The 25,464-nt window shown below is 37.2% G+C and overlaps 1 protein-coding gene across 1 annotated transcript in view; it reads left to right on the top strand.

The window, feature by feature from the left end:
* Positions 1–25,464, top strand: part of marchf9 (membrane-associated ring finger (C3HC4) 9) — a 48,306-nt gene that overhangs the window by 9,891 nt on the left and 12,951 nt on the right. The window contains exons 2-3 of the mRNA XM_061904322.1: positions 12,946–13,101; positions 20,519–20,711. Of these exons, the coding sequence (XP_061760306.1) occupies positions 12,946–13,101; positions 20,519–20,711 (349 nt within the window). The remainder of the gene's footprint in view (positions 1–12,945; positions 13,102–20,518; positions 20,712–25,464) is intronic.

Below are 25,464 nucleotides of genomic sequence, written 5' to 3'. Positions count from 1 at the left end.
TTGCACTCTGGGGGATATAATGTACAAACCCCGTTTCCATATGAGTTGGGAAATTGTGTTAGATGTAAATATAAACTGAATACAATGATTTGAAAATCATTTTCAACCCATATTCAGTTGAATGTGCTACAAAGACAACATATTTGATGTTCAAACTGATAAACATTTTTTATTTTTGCAAATAATCATTAACTTTAGAATTTGATACCAGCAACACGTGACAAAGAAGTTGGGAAAAGTAGCAATGAATACTGATAAAGTTGAGGAATGCTCATCAAACACTTATATGGAACATTCCACAGGTGTGCAGGCTATTTGGGAACAGTTGGGTGCCATGATTGGGTATAAAAACAGCTTCCATGAAATGCTATGTAATTCACAAACAAGGATGGGGCGAGGGTCACCAATTTGTAGGCAAATTGTCGAACAGTTTTAGAACAACATTTCTAAACGAGCTATTGCAAGGAATTTGGGGATTTTACCATCTACGGTCAGTAAAATCATCAAAAAGTTCAGAGAATCTGGAGAAATCACTGCACGTAAGCAATCATATTACAGACTCTTGATCCCTCAGGCGGTACTGCATCAAAAACCGACATCAGTGTGTAAAGGATATCATCACATGGGCTCAGGAATACCTCATAAAACCACTGTCAGTAACTACAGTTGGTCGCTACATCTGTAAGTGCAAGTTAAAACTCTACTGTGCAAAGGCAAACCCATTTATCAACAATATCCTGAAAAACCGCCGGCTTGGCTTGGCCCGAGATCATTTAAGATGGACTGATGCAAAGTGGATTAGTGTTCTTTGGTCTAACTAGTCCACATTTCAAATTATATTTGGGAACAGAAGACATGGTGTCCTCCAGAACAAAGAGGAAAATAACCATTCGGATTGTTGTAGCGCAAAGTTCAAAAGCCAGCATCTGTGATGGTATGGGGGTGTATTAGTGCCCAAGGCATGGGTAACTTACACATCTGTGAAGGCACCATTAATGCTGAAAGGTCCATACAGGTTTTGGAGCAACATATGTCATCATCCAAGCAACGTTATCATGGATCCCCCTGCTTATTTCAGCAAGACAATGCCAAGCCACGTGTTACAACAGCTTGGCTTCGTAAAAAAAAGAGTGCGGGTACTTTCCTGGCCCGCCTGCAGTCCAGACCTGTCTCCCATCGAAAATGCGTGGCGCATTATGAAGCGTAAAATACGACAGCGGAGACCCCGGACTGTTGAACGACTGAAGCTCTACATAAAACAAAAATGGGAAAGAATTCCACTTTCAAAGCTTAAACAATTAGTTTCCTCAGTTCCCAAATGTTTATTGAGTGTTGTTAAAAGAAAAGGTGATGTAACACAGTGGTGAACATGTCCTTTCCCAACTACTTTGGCACATGTTGCAGCCATGAAATTCTAAGTTAATTAATATTTGCAAAAAAAAAATTAAGTTTATGAGTTTGAATATCAAATATATTGTCTTTGTAGTACATTCAATTGAATATGGGTTGAAAAGGATTTGCAAATCATTGTATTCCGTTTATATTTACATCAAACACAATTTCCCAACTCATATGGAAACGGGGTTTGTACAAAAACACATATTAATAGGTAAGAGAAATTGGTTTTGCTTCGTAGGTCCCTTTTAAATGTGTCACTTTTGTTTACGTCATATATTTGCTCAAAATTTGGTATCGGTTTTATCTCAAGTAAATTGTCGGAGTTTTCTCACTCATCTTTGCACTAACATATGCTTAGTCTTGATCGCTGACCGTAGAACAACCCATGCCGTTTTTCAGGTAACCATCCATGTTTAAGGGAAAGGAGCATATACGGTCAAAATAAACTTGGTGATTAATCTGCGTTAAAACACTACATTACATACAGTACACTCCAACACCAATGTAATTTTAACACAAGACTCCAATGGATACTCAAATCTTAATGTACTCAATTGTAATTTATAAAACGCCATGCACTGAAACAAGTAAGAGAACTGCAAAATGGCAAAAGAACACTTTATACACAAACCTGAGCAGCAACAGCCTAGAATTTTGGAAGTATTTGCCTTCATTTAGTTAGCATTTATTTAATCCTGATATTCCTCTGACCTTCTTCTGTTTTCTCTTCATAATGTCAGCAGGCAAGTTATTTTCAAGTTTATTAGGAGTATGTGGCTCGTCTGCCAGCTCTTTTATATGTTGGGACGCTTGAGGCCTTTAATTATAAGTGGGAAGGTCAAACGTTCCAGATGAGTGTGAAAGTGATGAAGAAATGCTTGTGTCAGTGCGGCATATTTTTTGGTGAATCGACAAATTATAGATTGAATATACATTTGAGAGAATCTTAATGATAGTTGGGGAACACTAAACCCTGCATAGTCTTTATGCTGTATGAAAACTACAAACTTTGTATTGTTTCCTTGGGGTACTTGTTCAGTTGTGATGTTAAAATAGCCTTAGCTGGCTAATTAGCTTCAATTGTATACCATACTCTTTACTGTTTTTAATCGTATTGTACTACTGTATATATAGTCACAATAAAAAATAGAAATGCATTCTATTTTAGACAGGTGATTAACTGTTTTAAGACATTTTTAAGTTATTTCAAGATTACACGAAAGCTAGTTACTGTATTCAGGTTTGTTCATCTTTTTTGAGAGTGATGGACGTCACAATGCTGGTTTGCTAAACGTTAGCTTACTATCAGTAAAGTTATGTACAAATAATGAGAATGACAGCAAAATAATGTTAAGTATGTGCTTACATGGGAAGTATCTAAACAAGCTCAAATAATATTGATTTTACATCATTTGGTAAGAATTTAAAAGTTGAGATGCTGTGTTATTTAAAAAAAAGTTTTGGACATGCTAAAAAATATATTTTTAAACAGTGCAATCAGCGTGCAATACATATATACAGTATATATATGTATATACATATATACAGTATATATATACATATATATATATATATATATATATATATATATATATATATATATATATATATATATATATATATATACATATATATATATATATATATACTGTGTATATATGTATGTACGCACTGTATGTATGCCTTTTTTCCACTACAGAGGGGCCCAGGGCCCACTCAAATATTAACACTGAATTAGTAATACATAATAAAGATTATATCTCACCTACTTACAGTTTAACAGGATAAACCTTGTCATATGAAACCATGTGTTAATCACAAAGATAATTGTCAAGGCTTAGGTCAGGCTGATTACAAAAATAATTACTAATCAAATATATTGCATATAAATGGACTAGTATATAATTGTTAAAACAGGAAAAAAAATAATAAACTAAATAACAAAACAATAATAATTAATCTTTCTTACATAAACTGTCAATAAAATGTAACTACAAATGAAAATACAGGCACTTGAGGTTCAACAGTGGGCTCCAACCCAACAGTTAAGAAACACTGCAATAAAGTGTTTTTAATTTACATAATCACATTACCAAGATCAAAGTCAACCTCTGCACGTCTAATAAATAACAGTGAAATTATTAAAGCTTTACTTCTTTAAAGTCTTTGCACATCAAATCAATAATTACAAACAAATCATTTCTTACAAATAAATCAATAATTACACACAAATCAATACTAAGAGTCTTTTCTGCTACACAAATGTTGGCATATTTTTTCCAGAAGCCCTTGGGATGTGTGGGCCACAATGGTTGGTCAGGATGCATACTTCTAATCAATGGAGAAGTAGAGGACAAATATAAGGACTCAAATTTGGACAGCTTTTGCATACCGCGATGATGGCAGCTGGCAGCAAATGCGCACTGCTCATTTGGACAAAGCTATAGTTTGTATAGTTATTCTAGTTTTTACTTTGTCATCTGACTATGTCACATGACTCCAATGAATTTTGAAAGCATCTCAGCAGACACAAGACATTGATACAACGTTGATTATACATACATGTCCGTTAAAACTGACTTTGAAACATTGTTGCAAAATAATTGTATTTGTAAATTGAGATAACGTTGAAGTCTAGCATTGAATCCACGTTGTTGGTTGGGAAATGACCAAATTTGAATGATCAAATCAACATCACAACCTGGCATTGAATAAATGTCGCGTCACATCCATTCTATCCATTTTCTACCGCTTATTCCCCTTGGGGTCATGTTGTTTCAAAATTGTTTTTGTTTTGTAGAATGTTGGTTGGAAAGTTACCAAATTTTAATGGTCAAATTAATGCCAGAACCCAACATTGATTAAAGGTTGTCAAAAAGCATCTTGTTTCAATGTTAGGTTTGAGTTGCTCAACATCGGGACCTAATTCAATAAGTTTGCAATGTTATTTTTAATGTCCTGTGCCTGCTGGAATTGATTAAATGATTACAATTAAATAAAGTTTCCATGTAATTTTTCTGGTCATGAGTCAAATATGTTATATTCTTCTGGAATGCTACATAGAACATAAGACTATGGGACAATGAGTGTCCCAACAACTTTTATTAATAATGGAACTTTGAGTTTTGATGGATACTGATTTTGATCCATATGATATCAGCAATGACTTGTCCAGGTTGGATCCTGCTTTCTGCCCGAGTGCAGCTGGGGTTGGCTGCAGCCCCCTCACGAACCCGATAAGGAAAAGCGGTAGAAAATGGGAGGATGGAATGTTAAAACATGCTAAATCAAGTGAAATTAGTCAAAGAGAGAGCAAGGGTCGATATGAAATACACTAACCTGATAATTATTAACCGTTTGGAATGGATTTAAGCTCTTTTTTTGTTTGATTGTATTTGTTTATTTGAAGGACAATGTGCAGTTACATTAAGAAGAAGGCTGCACCAGATTTAACACCATGCTAATTTCCATCTGTACTACTTTTATGGGATATTTAACATCCACAATCCAAAAAATTACACAGGATTAAAAATACACAACAACATTTAAATGACATAATTATAAGCAATTTAAAATACAAGTACAATACATAGAGGGTATGTGAGTTACAAATCAGTGGGCGGTCAAGTTACAATATTTTAGCAGCTTCATTAAAAGTACAGAAGTATATAAAGTGCAGCAGTTTTTTTACCAAAGTCCACATGACACAGCATACAGTGCAGTTGCTATTAACTGGTACCCATAAGGGTATCATTCAATAGCCATATACCGCATTTGTATTGCATACGTAAACAAGATTGCGATGTTACAAGATTAGATACACCGGCGGCTATCACACTGCTCCCGCTAGGGCATCATATGATAGTCACCTACCTGCCTGGTATTGTTAATGTAAGTAGGACTGGTGGTCTAAAAGCCAGTCTTTGAGAAATTGCCTATGAGAAACTGTGAAAACTTGAGTTGTTCTTTAGATTGTCTGGGAGCCCATTCCATTCTTTGATGGCTTGGTATGAAGAGGCTGATTGGGAGAAGGCAGACTTTCTTTTTAGAACATTACAATCACCCCTGGATAAAGACCTTTGACACTTATTTTGTTTATTGCGAGCATAGCTGTATGTAAATATTTTTAAGGGAGGAGGAGTTGCATATTTTAGGATCTTATGTACCATGTGGATATTGGAGTACCAGATCAAGTTTTCAAAGCTAAGTATACTGTATTTTTCAAGTATGTTGCAACGGTGGTATCGCTGAGGCTTTTTATTGAGGATTTTCAGTGCTTGATTATGTAGTGATCTGAGAGAATTTCAAACAGTCTGTCTTTAAGTTAAAGTGGAATTGTGATTTTTTTTGGTGACACCTAGAGGCCACAATAATGAATCAAGTTAAACTCATGATGCAGTAAATTGAATAATTATAATAATAATAATAACACATTTTATTTATAAGGCGCCTTTCTGGGCACTCAAGGACACCGTACAAAATCAAAACAATAACATCAAATTGGATAAAAACAACAATAACAACAACAGAGATAGATAAGATAGGATGACTACAAAGAATAGGCAGTCCGGAATAGGTGTGTTTTGAGTCTTGACTTGAAGAGGGATAATGAGTCCAAGTTGCGAAGGTCTGGTGGTAATGAGTTCCAAAGATGTGGGGCAGAGCGGCTGAAAGCTCGGGCACCCATAGTGGACAGTTTAAATAAGGGGACAGTGAGATGGATGGATGAAGAGCATCTTAGGGAACTTGCATTACTTACAAATAAATAATTTTATTTATAAGGCGCCTTTCTGGGCACTCAAAGACACCGTACAAAATCAAAACAATAAAATCAAATTGTATAAAAACAACAAAAACAACAACAAAGATAGATAAGATAGACTTTTGTTAGGATAAAATAGGATAGCCGTTTATTTAACCCACAATGGGGAAATTATGTGGGCGCAGTGCAGATTCAAAATGTCTACAAAAAAATATTAAAAGTTGCATAAAAGTCATAAATGTACCGTGCCACCCCTTACGCAGTTTATGACAAAAGCGAAGTTCCTGCAGTCCTGGGTTCAAATCCAGGCTCGGGATCTTTCTGTGTGGAGTTTGCATGTTCTCCCCGTGAATGCGTGGGTTCCCTCCGGGTACTCCGGCTTCCTCCCACCTCCAAAGACATGCACCTGGGGATAGGTTGATTGGCAACACTAAATTGGCCCTAGTGTGTGAATGTGAGTGTGAATGTTGTCTGTCTATCTGTGTTGGCCCTGCGATGAGGTGGCGACTTGTCCAGGGTGTACCTTGCCTTCCGCCCGATTGTAGCTGAGATAGGCGCCAGCGCCCCCCGCAACCCTGAAAGGGAATAATCGGTAGAAAATGGATGGATGGGGTTGTCCCAATGATGAGGCGGCTACTTGTCCAGGGTGTAGACTTGAAAACAAGAAGGACACATTACAGAAAACACAAGAGGACATAAAAGAGCTGCCGCAACCTTGGCTGCCACTTCGACGGCACCATTCTACAAACAGCAACAAAAGTCAAACGCAATCCGTACGCATTTGGTACCGCTTGTCCTTATCAGGGTTGTCGGGCGGCTTGAGCCTATCCAACTTGCACTCGGGCGTAAGGTAGGGTACACCGTAGACAAGTCACCACCTCATCGCATAACATCTAATGAGTCCATCCATCCATTTCTACCGCTTTTATAGATAATAAAAATATGTGTATTTTAGACTACAATATCGTAAAATTGAGGACATTTATGTATGTCTATTTTGTGTGCTTAGATGTTGTGTAGCTGCTAGCAGCCTATAGCCTACCGTGTTTGTTTTTTGTAAATTATTTCACTAAAATACCCAAAGACCAATCTTGGGTGCTTATTGGAGAACATTTATATGCTGTCAAGGTTCTTACAGATAAACACGCTGCATGACTGCTTCTATCAGACCGCTTACTTGAGAATTTACATGCAAACTGATATAATCCGATACTTGCTTGTTTGCTATTATCAAGCCGATCTATGATTAAAACATCGGAACAGGAAACTCCTGAACAGGACCATACTGTACCATACTCGGTAAAAAAGAAAACAATTGCAGAAACAAAAAAATACTATAAAAGGGTACATATGGCGACTTGTCCAGGGTGTACCCTGCCTTCCGCCCGATTGTAGCTGAGATAGGCGCCAGCGCCCCCCGCGACCCCGAAAGGGAATAAGCGGTAGAAAATGGATGGATGGATGGATGATGATTTGTGTCTTTTCTGACATATAAATGTTGTTACAATGTTGGATAATCATGTTAAACAATATCAAAGCATCAAATCATAAGGTTAATGAATTTTCGCGCAAGCTTGCGCTCAGTCTTTGATGCCTCTGTTCAAAGGATTTTGCAAGTTGTGATGTCATAGCGATGTAGACATACTAATATGGGAATTAAGTAAACCTGGAAGGCAATGAGGAAACATAAACAAATTGTAGGATTAAGTATTATTTCCATACAGTCTTGGAATGTGCATAAAAACAGAGACGTGCAACATGCAGTGAGATAAATGCTGGTAAAATCAGTTGTTTTTTATGCGACTCTAAATCGATCGGTGAGTGTGCAGGTGTACCTAATGTTGTGACCGGTGAATCTCTATACTGTATATGAAGTTTATCTATGACAGTGTTTGAAAACATAAATAGTAGGGTTGCGAATCTTTGGGTGTCCCACGATTCGATTCAATATCGATTTTTGGGGTCACGATTCGATTCAAAATCTAATTTTTTTTTTTCAATTCAACACGATTCTCGATTCAAAAACGATTTTTTCCCGATTTGAAAGGATTCTCTATTCATTCAATACATAGGATTTCAGCAGGATCTACCCCAGTTTGCTGACATGCAAGCAGAGTAGTAGAATTTTGTAAAAAGCTTTTATAATTGTAAAGGACAATGTTTTATCAACTGATTGCAATAATGTAAATTTGTTTTTACTATCAAACGAACCAAAAATATGACTTATTTTATCTTTGTGAAAATATCGGACACAGTGTGTTGTCAAGCTTATGAGATGAGACGCAAGTGTAAGCCACTGTGACACTATTGTTCTTTTTTTTTTATAAATGTCTAATGATAATGTCAATGAGGGATTCTTAATCACTGCTATTCTGAAATTATTACTAATATTGATACTGTTGTTGGTAATATTCCTTTTTGTTTCCCTTCTTTTGGTTTGTTCTGTGTCGTGTTTTTGTCTCTCAATTGCTGTGTTTATTGCAGGTCTGAGTGTTGCTGGGTCAGGTTTGGTTTTGGAATTGGATTGCATTGTTATGGTATTGCTGTGTATTGTTTTGTTGGATTGATAAAAAAAAAAAAACGTAGATTTTTTAAAAATGAGAATCGGTTCTGAATCGCACAACGTGAGAATCGCGATTAAAATTTAAATCGATTTTTTCCCACACCCCTAATATACAGTATAGTGTTGATTTTTTCAAGAGATATATTTAAACAGGGAACATTTTCAAAAGATGAATTGGCCCTAGTGTGTAAATGTGAGTGTGAATTTTGTCTATCTGTGTTGGCCCTGCGATGAGGTAGCGACTTGTCCAGGGTGTACCAAGCCTTCCGCCCGAGTGCAGCTAGGATAGTCTCCAGCACCCCCCTTGACCCAAAAAGGGAAAAGCGGTAGGAAATAGATGGATGGATGGAATTATGATACTTTCGGTGGGTTGTGGTTTCCTTTGCAAATTAAGAATGCCTCCACCTAGGGCTGGGCGATATGGCCTTTTTTTAATGTCTCGATATTGTTAGGCCATATCGCGATACACAATATATATCTCGATATTTTGCCTTAGCCTTGAATTAACACTTGATGCATATAGTCACAGCAGTATGATGATTCTATGTGTCTACATTAAAACTTTCTTGTTCATACTTCATTAATATACGCTCATTTTAAACTTTCATGCAGAGAAGGAAATCACAACTAAGTCAATTGACCAAAACTGTATTTATTAAGCAGTAATTAGCAGGTGACTTTTCAAGTGATGCTAAATATTAGCAGTAATCATAATATTGGTAGCAACGCTTGTGCCCCACACTTGACAAATTAAAGTTGTCTATTCGACATATTCCCGCTTGAAGCCGAACCACCGCCAGACGATGGACCCCGTGCTGTTTTTCTTGGGAATTAATTCTTCCTTCATTTGTTACCAGATTCGCATCTTCTTTCCCTCGTATTACCACTCGCACGGCTTCGCTAGCATCACAGCTAACGTTAGCCATGCTGCTACCTTTCTGCTGGGCGAGGGCGTATATACGTATGTGACGTATGACGTGACAGTATGTGACATATGCAAGAAAGTGCGCTTACTGTCTGTGAGAAGGAGACACAAGAAGGAGTGGGAAGAGCCTGTAGTGTAATGCCCACAGCTAAAAGCAACTGCGTGAGAACGTATACTCGAATATCACGATATAGTCATTTCTTATATCGCACAGAGACAAACCCGCATTATATCGCGTATACAGCTGTATCGCCCAGCCCTTCCTTCACCAATAAAAATCTTGCAGATAGACTCGCCAAATGGGTTATAAATATGGCTGTGGAGCAAAATGTACACCAAAGCATATCCATACATGTTATCTGGACCACAAAGAAGTGTTTCAAATGTGAATTAAAATCATTATCTTTAAAAATGATGGGGCTCTTTATCTAAATAAATAAACGAAAAATAATTAGAATGCTACTTTCTGGCACATAGAGAATGAGATAAAATATTCACATTCAATGGACAATAATATTCCATCATGTCTTTACTGACATAAAGCATTAATAGGACTATACCATTGGATTGTAGGTAGGAGGCAATGGATCAGTAAGAAAAATAATTCCTTAGTGGCACTGAAGTCTGATGCGGTCTTTTTAGATACTTACAGCTCCTCAGTGCAGATTTAGACATCAATATGCAGCTACAAAATGCTAATGTGAACATATTATTAGTTTTTGCTAGGACACGAAGAAGAGGTAGGCTTGAATAAACATGGCTTCTTCTTTTCGGTCATGTTGAGTTGTGTAAGGTTCTTTAATGTAACGCTGTTATGCATGTTACCACATAACTAACAAATGGTGGTCAACACCGTACCTCTTGACTTTGCACTTTAGTGCATGTGCCAGGTAAAATGATGAACATTGGTGGCGGATGTGTTTTGTGTGAAGCGCCAGAGCTCCTGACGTGTAAGAGGCAGCATTTGGAGTGGGCTGCCAAAGGAAAGATTCCATCTTAGGAGAAATGTGACACTCAGCATTCAGAGAGCCAAAGTTATTAACCTACAGCAGAGTGGTTCACTGCTGTGGCGCTGCAAACAAGCAGGTTGTTAGCCGATCATGTGTGAGCATGCATACAATGTCTCAATCGTCCCTCCTAATGTTGCTGCTCTCGTGGCAGTCGGTGTCCCTGCTTTGTTTGTTGACAAAGTATTGTCATCGGTCTTCAAGCAGCCCTTCGCCTCCCCGCCATTCAAGCCGCCTCCTGACCTGCTGTTGTGGTTTCATCGTGCTAACATGGCGATTGCACCAAGATACACGCACGCATTGATCTGCTCATGATTCGTACAGTTGTCCCCCAACACCATTGTTTTTATGCACATTTTCGGGAAAGTGCAAAAAATATTCTGCATGTGATGCAAGACTTCTCGTCAGAATGTAAGCCAGAAAAACTGACAAAATGGATGTGTGATGTTGAACGGACCCGACAGAAGGGCAGCAGGCTTCAGGTTCTGCTGCTGCTCCATAGATTTGCTCACAGTGCCACACTCGTTTGACTCTCAGGGACTCCATGAAATTAGTGAGGGAGGACATTTCTATTTTTAGGACAACATTAGATATCTGTCGGAGAGTATTTTTACTTTGTAAGATTTGTCACATATTAAATAAATCCAAATAGTGACAGAACAAAAAAAAGTCCCAGGCTTCCATGTGTGCCCCCTGAGGCAAACATGTCATGTTATTTTATGTTAGTTTTAAATTATATATTTATGAGTCACAACAAGGAGCTGAATTACTGCAAATTCCTGAGCGTGGCACACAGTTAATATTTGATGCACGCGCGGTCTCACTTCATATTCTACTAAATAGTCATGTTTGAGCGTTTAATTAATGCTGTTAGTTCAAACATTGTAGTCATAAAAGAGACTGGTTGTCACTAGAATGTATTTAAAGATGTTTAATTAATAGTAGGTAATTATTTATATATTATGTGTTAATTTTGATCAAGCATATTTCAAATCATTTGTTCCAAACTGCCGCATGATAAAAGCTGTAACTTAACAGGTAATATTACAATAACCATTTTAAAAAAGGAAATCAGCACTTATGTAATGTTACGTTTTTAAACATAGCACACAATTTACGTGCCATTTAAAGCATTTTCTTCCTTGTGTCAAACTACATATTTTATAAGGTGTTGGGAGGCCAGTAGCTGATGTTCCACTGTGTCTCTCTAACAAAAGATTGTTCATAATATGATATGGGTTTTCCCGACATTCTGTATTCCAGGCCCGACATTCTGTATTCCAGTGATGTCAGACATGCGGCCCGCTGGCCGGATCAGGCCCGGGAATAGGTTCAGTCAGGCCCGGTAGATGAGTTTACCAAGTGAAAAATTGAGCTGCATTTTCAAATCAAAGAAACTGCTGTTCTAAATGTGTCCAATGGATGTCACAATAGCAATTATGTTAGTGCAAGCAAATAGTAAGTACACTAAGCAAGAGGTACAAGGTAAAGCAGGATTGCGACTCCTCCCCCTCAACCCAACGTAAAACAAACAGGAGTAAAATAAACAACTGGTAACTCCACTTACAATGCTGCATGAGACTCTGCATATTGATATAGTTCTGTGAAACTAATGTCTTTGGTGCAAATGTAAAGAAAATGAGCAGTGTGATTTCCTACAATACTGTCAGTTTTTTAAGTTTTTATTTTTGGTTTGTTGAAATTGTTCACACTTTGCACAGCTTTTATTTTTCTAGAGACACACAATGATGCCTCCTAGAAGGCAGGGAGTAACTCAACACTCTTAAATGGTTTCTACATCAGTTTTTATGGTTTGTAGATTTAGCACAGGAGTATCATGTGGAAATGACAAATGAGGTAGTTGATACATAAAATAGTTTTTATTTATGCTTTGTTTTGTTTTTTGTTCAATCCTACATGAGCTGTGATTTGAAGTTTAATTACTTTGTAGACACTGAGATTAAGTTTAAGTTAATTGTTTTCTTCTTGGTGTTTTTGAAACAGCACCGTTTTTTCCTCAGAATTTTCAACTAAAAAAGTGTTTTGTCAAGAGGATTATTTGTGATATGTACATTTTCAAATTGTGTATTTTCTATTTTGGGCCGAAGTAAAACAAAGAAAACAATCTGGAGTTGTCAGAAAACAATCTGAAGTTGTAGCAGTTATATTGTTAAGTTATTATGCCATGATTTTACCTGTCCGGCTCACAAGGGAATAGATTTTCCTCCAAGCGGCCCCTGAGCTAAATTGAGTTTGACACACCAGCTGTATTTCCTCTTTTATTCTGCAGGGTGAGTTGCTGAGCCCTTGTCGGTGTGATGGGTCTGTTCGATGCACCCATCAGCCCTGCCTCATCCGTTGGATCAGCGAAAGGGGCTCTTGGAGCTGTGAGCTTTGCTACTTCAAGTACCAGGTTTTGGCCATCAGCACTAAAAACCCCCTGCAGGTATGTCCACCACAATGAATGGAACTGTAGATTTTGCTTTCATTTAAGAGCACTGACAATAAAAACATAAATTACAGTTATTGTATCTAGAGTACATGAATTTGGGGGGGCTCAAAACTTTAGAAAATTCAGTTAATTGTAAATATAACCATCATTTCTAATACAGTAGTACCACAACTTACGAGCTTATTGGTTCTATGACGGAGCTTTTACCTCAAAACACTCTCAATTCAATTTTGCCCATTGAAATGAGCAGCACATTTCAACCATGTAACATGCCTTTTAAATGGTTTGCACACGGAAGCATATAAGGTTCGATCTAAAAGTTTGTAAACCGAAAAGTTGGCAAATAGAGGGATTTGTAAATTGAGGTTCCTCTCTACAGTAGTTTTATGAGGTAAAATAATGAAAATGTACAGCATTTATCTTGGAAAATGGACTTTTGTAGTATCTCCTTCGAGCTACTTCTCTATCAAACACACCATCAGCAGCTTCTCCAAATTTTCATGGATTTATATCTGCCATTTAGGTATATATTTAATTCAGTAAATATCATTCACTTCATCTTCTCAGCACTGTCCGTCACACTTAGTTACTTCCTTCCCATTTTTGGAAAAATAAACTTATGTCAATCTCTAGCTATAAACTAATGTTAGCTAATGCTAATCTCCCCTGTTTCTATTCTGAAAACCCCAATAAAGCGAGGAGACTAGAATTGAAGGTTAACAATTTATTCTACAAATAAAATAAGTAAAAACATTAGCAAGACCGAGTTCTACAAAGTTAGGCGCATTCTCCGAAGATCGATCAATCATTAAAACCAAGTTTATTTGTATAGCTCTAAATCACAAGTGTCTGTAAGGGCTGCAAGATGGTTTTGCGCCCCACAAGTTTTTGTCCATTTTGCTATCCCTCGCAAGTGGCGTGAATCTGCTTTCTCTCCATCCCGTACCTTGCACCCCCTATCACCATCTAATCTAAAAATAAGCTATTTGTGTGATTTATCGCAGGTGCTAACAAACCAACAGGGTAGATTAATTGCGTTTTTTCCTTTTAGCAAAATGGAGTGACCAGAGTATGAATCTAATGCAGTCTATTCTGCTAAGATGGAAAATATTCCTCTAACACAAGCGAGGAAGACTGTATGTTGTGGGCGGATCTTATGGGATTCACTGCGACATTTTCTACGGCAACTAATGGTGGTGATGCTTGTAACTGAAATTTTTGCTCGCAGCATAAAGCATTGAAATTAGCCAAGAGACGGTTCTTATCTCAAATTAGTCTTGAGTCAGGGCTCTAAGTTGCGGTACCACTCTGCTTGAATGAAAATCCTTTGCAGTTGTTGACTGCTAAGTTCTGATTTGTCTTCCTGGAGATACTTTGCCAGGCCTTCAATGCAGCCACCTTCAACTGCTGCTTTTTTGGGAGCTTTTCTGTCCACACTCGCCAGTATTTAAAAAAATATCTCAATTGGGCTCAAATGCGGCAACTGAGCGGGCCATTGAAGTACAGTATATACAATTTGTTGGCCTTTAAAAATGAGTTGCTTAAAGTTCCCACAGTAACTCACAGTAAGATAACTAAAGTGGACTGCATTGATTACATCCACAATCAAAAAATGCCTAATGAACACAAAAACAAATGGTTTAAACCAGGGGTGTCAAACTAATTTTATATCGATTCGGTGGCCACATGGAGAAAAATCTACTCCCAAGTGGGTCAGACTGGTAAATTCATGGCACGATAACTTAAAAATAAAGACAACTTCTTTGTTTAAAAATAGTACAAGCACATTCTGAAAATGTAAAAATCATAATGTTGTTTTTTTTTTCTTTACACTTACATGTTGCGGTTAATAGCATTCTATCTTTATTTGTTGTTATTTATAATTTCTAAATAAATTATGTGATAATGTTCATCAGTCAACTCATTGGTGTTATTTTTCTATCTATCAAGATAAATTACAGTATGTTATTTATGTAGTTTGATAATTTTCCTCTATTGATGTATAAACATCACATGGTTTATTTTGTACATATGTAGCATCATCTACAAAGAATTGCTATTGCGACATCCAGTGGACACATTTAGAACAGCCGTCTCTTTCATTCACAAATTTCAGGTTAATTTTTATACTTAGCAAACTCATCCCGCGGGCGGGATAAAACCTGTTCGCGCCTGATCCGTCCCTCGGACCGTACGTTTGACACCCCTGGTTTAAACAAATCAGGGTTACCAGTGTATCTGGATGATGAGCAGAAAACTGTACTCAACAACATAACAGCTTATGATCAAAAGCATACCACACTATGGTGTAGCAGTGTTGGCATCCATCTATTTTCTACCGCTTATTTCCTTTGGGGTCATGGGAGGCGCTGGTGTCCATCTCAGCTACAATCGGGCAGAAGGCGGCGTACACCCTGGACAAGTCGCCACCTCATCGCAGGGTCAACACAGACACATGCATGTTTTGGAAGTGGGAGGAAGCCGAAGTACCCGGCTTCCTCCCACCTCCAAAGACATGTGTCTATATAAATATTCATAGCACATGCTCACTGGTATATTGATGACTGCTGACAGAAGTAGTGACAATATAAACTGTGAATAATATAGGATAATTGGACTATATACTGTACATGTGGTCCTCATTTTATGGCGTTCCACGTTACAAAGTTTTGTGGTTACAAACACGCCCATGAATCATTAGTACTGTACAAAAAGAAAAAGAACTACCGGACTACGCATGCAGAGTAAGTGGAAGTCACATCGCTACACTGAGCAAGTACAACGTCACTTTTCTTCTTTTTGGTTACTTTTTAACTTTAACCTACAAACCCCGTTTCCATATGAGTTGGGAAATTGTGTTTGATGTAAATATAAACGAAATACAATGATTTGCAAATCCTTTTCAACCCATATTCAGTTGAATGCACTACAAAGACAAGATATTTTATGTTCAAACTCATAAACTTTGCAAATAATAATTAACTTAGAATTTCATGGCTGCAACACGTGCCAAAGTAGTTGGGAAAAGGCATGTTCACCACTGTGTTACATCACTTTTTCTTTTAACAACACTCAATAAACGTTTGGGAACTGAGGAAACTAATTGTTGATGCTTTAAAAGTGGAATTCTTTCCCATTCTTGTTTTATGTAGAGCTTTAGTCGTTCAACAGTCCAGGGTCTCCGCTGTCGTATTTTAGGCTTCAAAATGCACCACACATTTTCGATGGTAGACAGTTCTGGACTGCAGGCGGGCCAGGAAAGTACCCGCACTCTTTTACTACGAAACCACGCTGTTATAACACGTGGCTTGGCATTGTCTTGCTGAAATAAGCAGGGGCGTCCATGATAACGTTGCTTGGATGACAACATATGTTGCTCCAAAACCTGTATGGACCATTCAGCATTAATGGTGCCTTCACAGATGTGTAAGTTACCCATGCCTTGGGCGCTAATACACCCCCATACCATCACAGATGCTGGCTTTTGAACTTCGCGCCTATAAAAATCCGGGTGGTTATTTTGTTCCGGAGGACACCATGTCCACAGTTTCCAAATATAATTTGAAATGTGTACTCGTCAGACCACAGAACACCTTTCCACTTTGCATCAGTACATCTTAGATGAGCTCGGGCCCAGCAAAGCCAGCAGCGTTCCTTGGTGTTGTTGATAAATGGGTTTCGCTTTGCATAGTAGAGTTTTAACTTGCACTTACAGATGTAGCAACAAACTGTAGTTACTGACAGTGGTTTTATGAAGTGTTCCTGAGCCCATGTGGTGATATCCTTTACACACTGATGTCTGTTTTTGATGCAGTACCGCCTGAGGGATCAACGGTCCATAATATCATCGCTTACATGCAGTGGTTTCTCCAGATTCTCTGAACCTTTTGATGATTTTATGGACCGTAGATGGTAAAATCCCTAAATTCCTTGCAATAGCTTGTTGAGAAATGTTGTTCTAAAACTGTTCGACAATTTGCTTACAAAGTGGTGACCCTTGCCCCATCCTTGTTTGTGAATTACTTAGCATTTCATGGAAGCTGCTTTTATACCCAATCATGGCACCCACCTGTTCCCAATTAGCCTGCACATCTGTGGGATGTTCCAAATAAGTGTTTGATGAACATTCCTCAACTTTATCAGTATTTATTGCCACTTCTCCCAACTTCTTTGTCACGTGTTGCTGGTATCAAATTCTAAAGTTAATGATTATTTGCAAAATAAATTTTTTTTATCAGTTTGAACATCAAATATGTTGTCTTTGTAGCATATTCAACTGAATATGGGTTGAAAATGATTTTCAAATAATTGTATTCCGTTTATATTTACATCTAACACAATTTCCCAACTCATATGGAAACGGGGTTTGTACATTATATCCCCCAGAGTGCAAAAGAAAAGGAGAGTGAAAAGCGAAGTGAAATTAAAAAATTGCAGCTCAAATGCCGCAACCATCATGAAGGATAAAGATGCTGTCTTTCAGCACGTGCAGGGATCTTCAACAATGAAACGAGGCAGTGTAGTAATTTCAATATTGAGACTTCCTACTCCCAATAAGAATGTGTTTTTCTCTCTTTTCAACACTCCTTCCAGTGTGCAAGACAGAAATGAAATTTGGACTTCAGAAGCACAACCGTCTTGTGTGCAAGGGGTGTGAGTGGCTTGAAGGAATTAGATTCCTACTATCCAAAGTAATATGAATATGAAACAAATTGTAAAAAAATTTTTTTTACAAAATACCACAATTAACAATGTTTTTTCAAGATTGGATTATGATTAGGTTTCCTGCTTGGGAATCGAACCATGTAGGCCGGAACAAAAGACTGACATGACAATGATTGACAGCATGCAGTCAAGACGCCAGGCCCAGAAAGTCGATCGATGAGCTGGTGGCCGGTTTAAAAGGACAAGCTCCAGCCTAACAAGGCCGTTTTCCGCCTGGCGCTAGTGTTTGATTTGGTAGCATAAAATAACAATGTAGCATTGTTTTTGGATGTTAGAGAGTGCAAGGGACAAAAAACAGTGCAAGGGACATGTGCCCCCTGCATCGCATAAATTATACAAACAGATTGTGTTTCACATTGCAGCGGCATAATGACCCTAATCATAATAAGAGAACAACTCAGGACTTTTCAAAGATGAACAGTTTTAGAATTCTTCAGCAACCAAGTAAGTCAGTGGTTTGGGGAAGGAAATTCAGAATTTGATGGTATTCATGAGCTCAAGACCTCATGTCTGTCTCAATAATTCTGGAGGTAACCGTATTCCAAGCCAAGCTAATAAAAAAAATAGACAAGAAACATGACTGAAGACATCAGCAGTAAAATGAAATTACAGTTTTCATGCTGATAGCAAATCTAATATTTTTTGGAAGGGCTTGCTTGTATGTGTGTCATGTTGTCTTTACATCAATTTAACAGATTTACCAATCAGGTTGTATTAAAGACAATAACCAAAAAGTATATTTAACGAGACATTATTGTGTGACTTCCGATTGCTGCGTCGTGGGGAAGTTGGGGTGCATTCATTTGGCTCCACTTCATAAGTATACGGCAGCAGCGGAGATCAATAGATTTCCTCCGATTGTTTTTCCTGGTACGCGTCACATGTTTGCATGGCCGCTTGTTGCTAGGCAGACATTGTAAAGCATAGTCAAATGTGCCCAAAGGGCTATTGTGTAAAATGATGACTAAAAATATGAAAAGGAGATCTATCTGTATAATGCATATCTTCCTTTTTGACTGTACTTGAATGTATAATAGACCAGTGGTTCTCAACCTTTTTTCAGTCATGTACCCCCTGTAAACATTTTTTTAATTCAAGTACCCCCTAATCAAAGCAAAGCATTTTTGGTTGAAAAAAAGAGACAAAGAAGTAAAATACAGCACTATGTCATCAGTTTCTGATTTATTAAATTGTATAACGGTGCAAAATATTTCTAATTTTTAGTGGTCTTTCTTGAACTATTTGGAAAATAATATATAAAAATAACAAAAAACTTGTTGAAAATTAAACAACTGATTCAATTATGAATAAAGATTTCCATACAAAGAAGTAATCATCAACTTAAAGTGCCCTCTTTGGGGATTGTAATAGAGATCCATCTGGATTCAGGAACTTAATTCTAAACATTTCTTTACAAAAAAAGAAATCTTTAACATCAATATTTCTGGAACATGTCCACAAAAAATCTAGCTGTCAACACTGAATATTGCATTGTTGTATTTCTTTTCACAATTTATGAACTTACATTCATATTTTTTTTAAGTATTATTCAATAAATGTATTTATAAAGGATTTTTGAATTGTTGCTATTTTTAGAAATATTTAAAAAAAATCTCACGTACCCCTTAGCATACCTTCAAGTACCCCCAGGGGTACGCGTACCCCCGTTTTAGAACCACTGGAATAGACTACTTATATTATTCACATGTGAATTATGCTGTATAAGAGACTGTATTTATATTATTCACATGTAAAAAATACCTAAGTGTTTATTTATTGTGAGCAAACCGTGGTGCTGAATTTCCTCCAGGGATCAATAAAGTACTTTCCATTCTATTCTATCATTCTATCTATCTATCTATCTATCTATCTATCTATCTATCTATCTATCTATCTATCTATCTATCTATCTATCTATCTATCTATCTATCTATCTATCTGTCTATCTATCTGTCTATATGTCTATCCATCTATCTATCCATCTATCCATCTATCCATCTATCTATCTATCTATCTATCTACCTATCTATCTATCTATCTATCTATCTATCTATCTATCTAGTTACCTGTCTGTCTATTTTATCAATCTATATTTTTAATCCAAAGGAGACTAAGAAGAATCTGCCCATCTGCATTATATTAACCTTTAGTATAACCTTCAGTGCATGAAAAAAATCATGTTTGTTATTAAGAAGGACAAGGCATCCCACTACCAAGTGTGCATGTGTGCCACAGCTTCCTCTCTGATTGGTGGAGCTCACTGTTGCCATGGAAATATGTGCTAGTAGGAAACCAGGAACAAAGCACTGGACCATGTCAATGAAACATAACATATAGTATTATGAAACGGATTTTAGGTCGGTACAATGAGTAGATGTTAAAAATTAGTGAAGGAGTTATTCTTTTAGCACCTAAAACATTTGTTTTACAATTTACATTCAAATGAATGTAACTGACTTACATTAATTCAACAAATGTGGTAATAGCTTCATTATCAAATGTAGAATTACTAAAGCAACCTTCAGGTTGCTAATTCTGACAGCAGAACGTGTAATAGGGCACTTTTGTGCTAATGTACTGTGATGTTAATTTGAAAGAAATGCTGGAGACACTTTTTAGTGCTCTACTCACACTTACTGGATGTGAAAAGTCGTTCCACTCCTGTCACTTTCCTCCTCTCATCCAGTGGCAGGCCATCTCTCTGACAGTGATCGAGAAGGTGCAGATAGCGGCCATTATCCTGGGCTCCCTTTTCCTCATTGCCAGCATATCCTGGCTCATCTGGTCGTCCCTCAGCCCCTCGGCCAAGTGGCAACGTCAGGACCTGCTCTTCCAAATCTGCTACGGCATGTACGGCTTCATGGACATCGTCTGCATAGGTAAAAAAAAACTACACTATTATATTATTTGACAGAATTTTGATGCATCACTACTATTAGATTCTAGATTGTGCTAGTGTATGTCATCAAGTGGCAGATTCTTATAGTCATGACATTGAGATGACACAAAGAGATGTATTATGCAACACCAAGGGTAACAACAACACATAATTCACTCAACACTAGCAAATATATTAATAAACATGGCTCGCTACTTGTACTCACTTCACATTCTGGTGGTTCCTGAGGTCACGCAACATTACACGGAAGCCAAATCGGAGAAGCAGATGGCGCACAGGTAGGAGATGACAACGAAAACTAAAAGGCAGCAAAACCAATGACGTCACAGAGCTCTTACATCTCCGAGCAATCTGGTTCTTGTGTGAGTTGGAAGCGCTGCAAACAGATGGCATCAGATATGTGCGCCGAGACTGTCACATTTAAGATCGGCCCCGCCTGTGATCAATGCCGTTTTTATATGACAAAAACTGGTGGAGCACCAAGCACTTAGATAGGCGACATGAGACATGGGCAACTGGCGGACAGATTAACTTGCAATATCTGAAAATAAAGCATAAAGCGTTGTAATTACAACAGTCTACCAACAGCTTGTAACTTGTACAATGGATACCCACAATTTATTCAAATAAAACACAAAAAATATATTTTTTCCTTCCAATTTAGGCTGTTTTTTTCACAAGAAAGCATGTCATTAACCTTATAAAAATTGCTTAGTAGTATAGTTTACACCAGGGGTCACCAACCTTTTTGAAACCAAGAGCTACTTCTTGGGTACTGATTAATGTGAAGGGCTACCAGTTTGATACACACTTAAATGAATTGCCAGAAATAGCCAATTTGCTCAATTTACCTTTAATAAATAAATCTATATATATAAAAAAATGATTATTTCTGTCTGTCATTTTTTTTCCTTTTACAGAAAGTTTTATGTAGAGAATAAATGATGAAAAAAACACTTAATTGAACGGTTTAAAAGAGGAGAAAACACGAAAAAAATTAAAATTAAATTTTGAAACATAGTTTATCTTCAATTTCGACTCTTTAAAATTCAAAATTCAACCGAAAAATATGAAGAGAAAAACTAGCTAATTTGAATCTTTTTGAAAAAATTAAAAAAAGAATTTATGGAACATCATTAGTAATTTTTCCTGATTAAGATTAATTTTAGAATTTTGATGATGGTTAAAATCCAATCTGCACTTTGTTAGAATATATAACAAATTGGACTAAGCTATATTTCTAACAAAGACAAATCATTATTTCTTCTAGATTTTCCAGAACAAAAATAGTCAAAGAAATTCAAAAGACTTTGAAATAAGATTTAAATTTGATTCTTCAGATTTTCTGGATTTGCCAGAATATTTTTTTTGAATTTTAATCATAATAAGTTTGAAGAAATATTTCACAAATATTTTTCGTCGAAAAAAGAGATGCTAAAATGAAGAATTAAATTAAAATGTATTTATTATTCTTTATAATAAAAAAATTTAAATTTACTTGAACTTTGATTTAAATTGTCAGCAAAGAAGAGGAAGGACTTTAAAAGGTAAAAAGGTATATGTGTTTAAAAATCCTAAAATCATTTTTAAGGTTGTATTTTTCCTCTAAAATTGTCTTTCTGAAAGTTATAAGAATTAAAGTAAAAAAATAAATGAATTTATTCAAACAAGTGAAGACCAAGTCTTTAGAATATTTTCCTGGATTTTCCAATTCTATTTGAGTTTTGTCTCTCTTAGACTTAAAAATGTCGATCAATGCGAGACCAGCTTGCTAGTAAATAAATCAAATTTAAAAAATAGAGGCAGCTCACAGGTAAGTGCTGCTATTTGAGCTATTTTTAGAACAGGCCAGCGGGCCCCGTGTTGGTGACCCCTGGTTTACATCATAAAACATAAAATGTCCAGCATATTATTACAGCATACATGTAGTATGTAACCACGTGACAAGCGGTAGTAAATGGATGAATGGATGGACATCAAGATGGCAGCACCCCGTGAGTAGGGTTGGGTCGGGTATTGTTTACCTATAATTCAATGCTGGTGCCAAATCACTGTTTTCAAAACGGTGCTAGTACTTAAATTAAACGGTACTGGTACTTTAAAAAAAAGACTTGAAAATTTGGTCCAAAACAATACTTTTTGTTAAATGAATTAAATTGAGGTACAACTGTACTCTAATAATATATGATAAAGGGGTAGCGGGGGGAGCTGGAGCCTATCAGCTGCATTCGGGCAGTAAGCGGGGTATACCCTGGACAAGTCGCCTCCTCATCACGAATACGAAAGTATAGGAATTACATAATGTGATTGTTTAGTAACACATTGATCAATACGACATAACAGTCACAACAAATAAATGTATCATAATTATTACGGCAAAACCAGCAGTAACACAGGAAATGGGCAAAAAAAAGATGACACATTATACAGTATTTTAAGTACATACATTTTGCACAAATCGGTCAGAATTTAAGCATTGATACACATAAGCGATTTTAAACTTCAGTACCTTTATAATGGTGTTTGCTAGTTATTCAACCATGTAAGGGTCGCAAAATAAATGTTTTTTGTTGTCTTTTGAGGTTGTATTCATTTTATTCATGCCATGTCAAGCATTTCTTACCTAATTAATGATAGGTTAAAAAATTAAGTTAAACTTATCGCTGCAGTGATGCAGGATAATTGCTAGGTTGACTAACCAAACAGTGATTTATCTCATTTAAAAACTTAAACTGATAAAAGACAAACTTTTTTTTATTTCAAAAACACTCATCAATCAATCATCAATCAAAGTTGTTTTATATAGCCCTTAATCACAAGTGTCTCAAAGAGCTGCACAATCCACAATGACATCCCACAATGATCCCACATTAAGGCATGAACAAACTCAACCCATTGGGCACAATCAGACCACAGATGTGGGGGCGTTCAAACATTTGAGCATTTTGGCCTGAGCTCTTTAGCTAGATGCTCACAGTTGACAGTGCAGATGTAAAAGTAACTTCAACCATCTGTGAGGCATTTTAAGGGTTCCAATCCGGATTATATGCATTTAACTTTTTAGCTTCCTATGTCGCGAGCTAACAATGGCAAGTGAAAAACAACAGGAAGTGTTTAAAGCTGAATCCCAGGTAATTATTACAACAGTCTCTTTTCCCGCCAAAAAATAAGGAACTTTAAGTTCCTGAATTGTTTAGTTTGTGAAACTAAAGGTTCCTCCATAACTGTTTGGTTTGTGTTAACATGAATTGATTTACGTGGACCCCTACTTAAACAAGTTGAAAAACTTATTCGGATGTTACCTTTTAGTGGTCAATTGTACGGAATATGCACTGAACTGTGCAATCTACTAATAAAACTTTCAATCAATCAAACCACCACATTTTGCAGTTCATGGTACTTACTTGCTTACTTAATTACTCAGGCCTTTGTAGTCCCTGAGGAACATAGGCGGCCGACAAAAGCCTTCCATCCATTCCGATCTTGTGCCCTTCGGTCAAGTTGTTGCCATGACAGCCCCTCAGCCCTCATCTCCTGTTCCGTACTTCTTCTCCAGGTTGTTCTTGGTTTCCCTCTGTTTCTTTTTCCCTGTGGGTTCCAAGTTCAATACAGTTCATGTACAGTTCAGGGTAGTTTGTACAAATGAAGAAGATGACTTATGGACAGTGGTGTGCCATCAAAGCCAGCAAGGCCTTCTCTGCTGGCCTAACGTAACCAGAAATCATGATCATAATCAAAGATAGAATTATTTTTTTAATTTACTTTCCCTAAATATCTAAAAGTATTCATATTCTCTTCATGTCATATTATGTTCCTTCCAGTGCTGTTATTTTGAGTTTTAGTTTGTATCCAATCAGAATTCAGCTAGCTTATGTTGCCATGCTGTACCAAATCTGCCAGTGGCCTTCAGAATCAACAGTGCGGGCGTCCGTGCACTGTAAGCGATCGGGGACATACAGTGATAGACAGTTGCGATAGCCAATCAGATCATGAGTTGTTGTCAGTGAAGGCCTTCAAGATGGCCTCACGTTGAACGTGACGTTTACGCATCCTGTGATTGGATACTCATCAGGGCCGTTCGTGGATGAATTCGAGAACACAGTTGAGAGACAGTTGCAATAGCCAATCAGATCCCAAGTTGTTGACAGTACCCTATCAAAGTAGCCTGATGTTAATGAGACTGTGATTGGATACTCACTTGTCATTCCTAAGTGAGTATCCATTCACAAGTTTCAATTTGGCAGGAAGCGGAAAGTGTTGCGCCGCAGCCAGTCCGGGATCGCAGAGAAGGAGAACAAAATGTTGATTAGATGGCAAGAATATATTTGCAAGGCCATTTTCAAGAAGGATATTTGAAGAATAACTACATCTTGTGAGACAATGTCGGACAATCCCGGAATCTAGCTCAGCTGTTTTGGCGATTAAATGCTCGCCAGGACCACTGGCTTATACAATGTTGAATAGGTCCTACTAACTGTGAGTTCAAATACGACAGTGCCACATACAATATGTTTTAATTCAATCAATCAATGTTTATTTATATAGCCCTAAATCACTTGTTTCTTAAAGGGCTACACAAACCACAACGACATCCTCGGTAGAGCCCACATAGGGCAAGGAAAACTCACCCCAGTAGGACGTCGGTGACAGTGACAATGATGACTATGAGAAACTTTGGAGAGGGCCGCATTTGTGTGCGGTGTGTTTTAATGCTAATACATATGCTGTGTCAT

This window comes from Nerophis ophidion, linkage group LG06 (assembly GCF_033978795.1).
Source record: "Nerophis ophidion isolate RoL-2023_Sa linkage group LG06, RoL_Noph_v1.0, whole genome shotgun sequence".
NCBI classification, from domain to species: Eukaryota; Metazoa; Chordata; class Actinopteri; order Syngnathiformes; family Syngnathidae; genus Nerophis; species Nerophis ophidion.
This window is presented reverse-complemented; position numbering and strand designations above follow the sequence as displayed.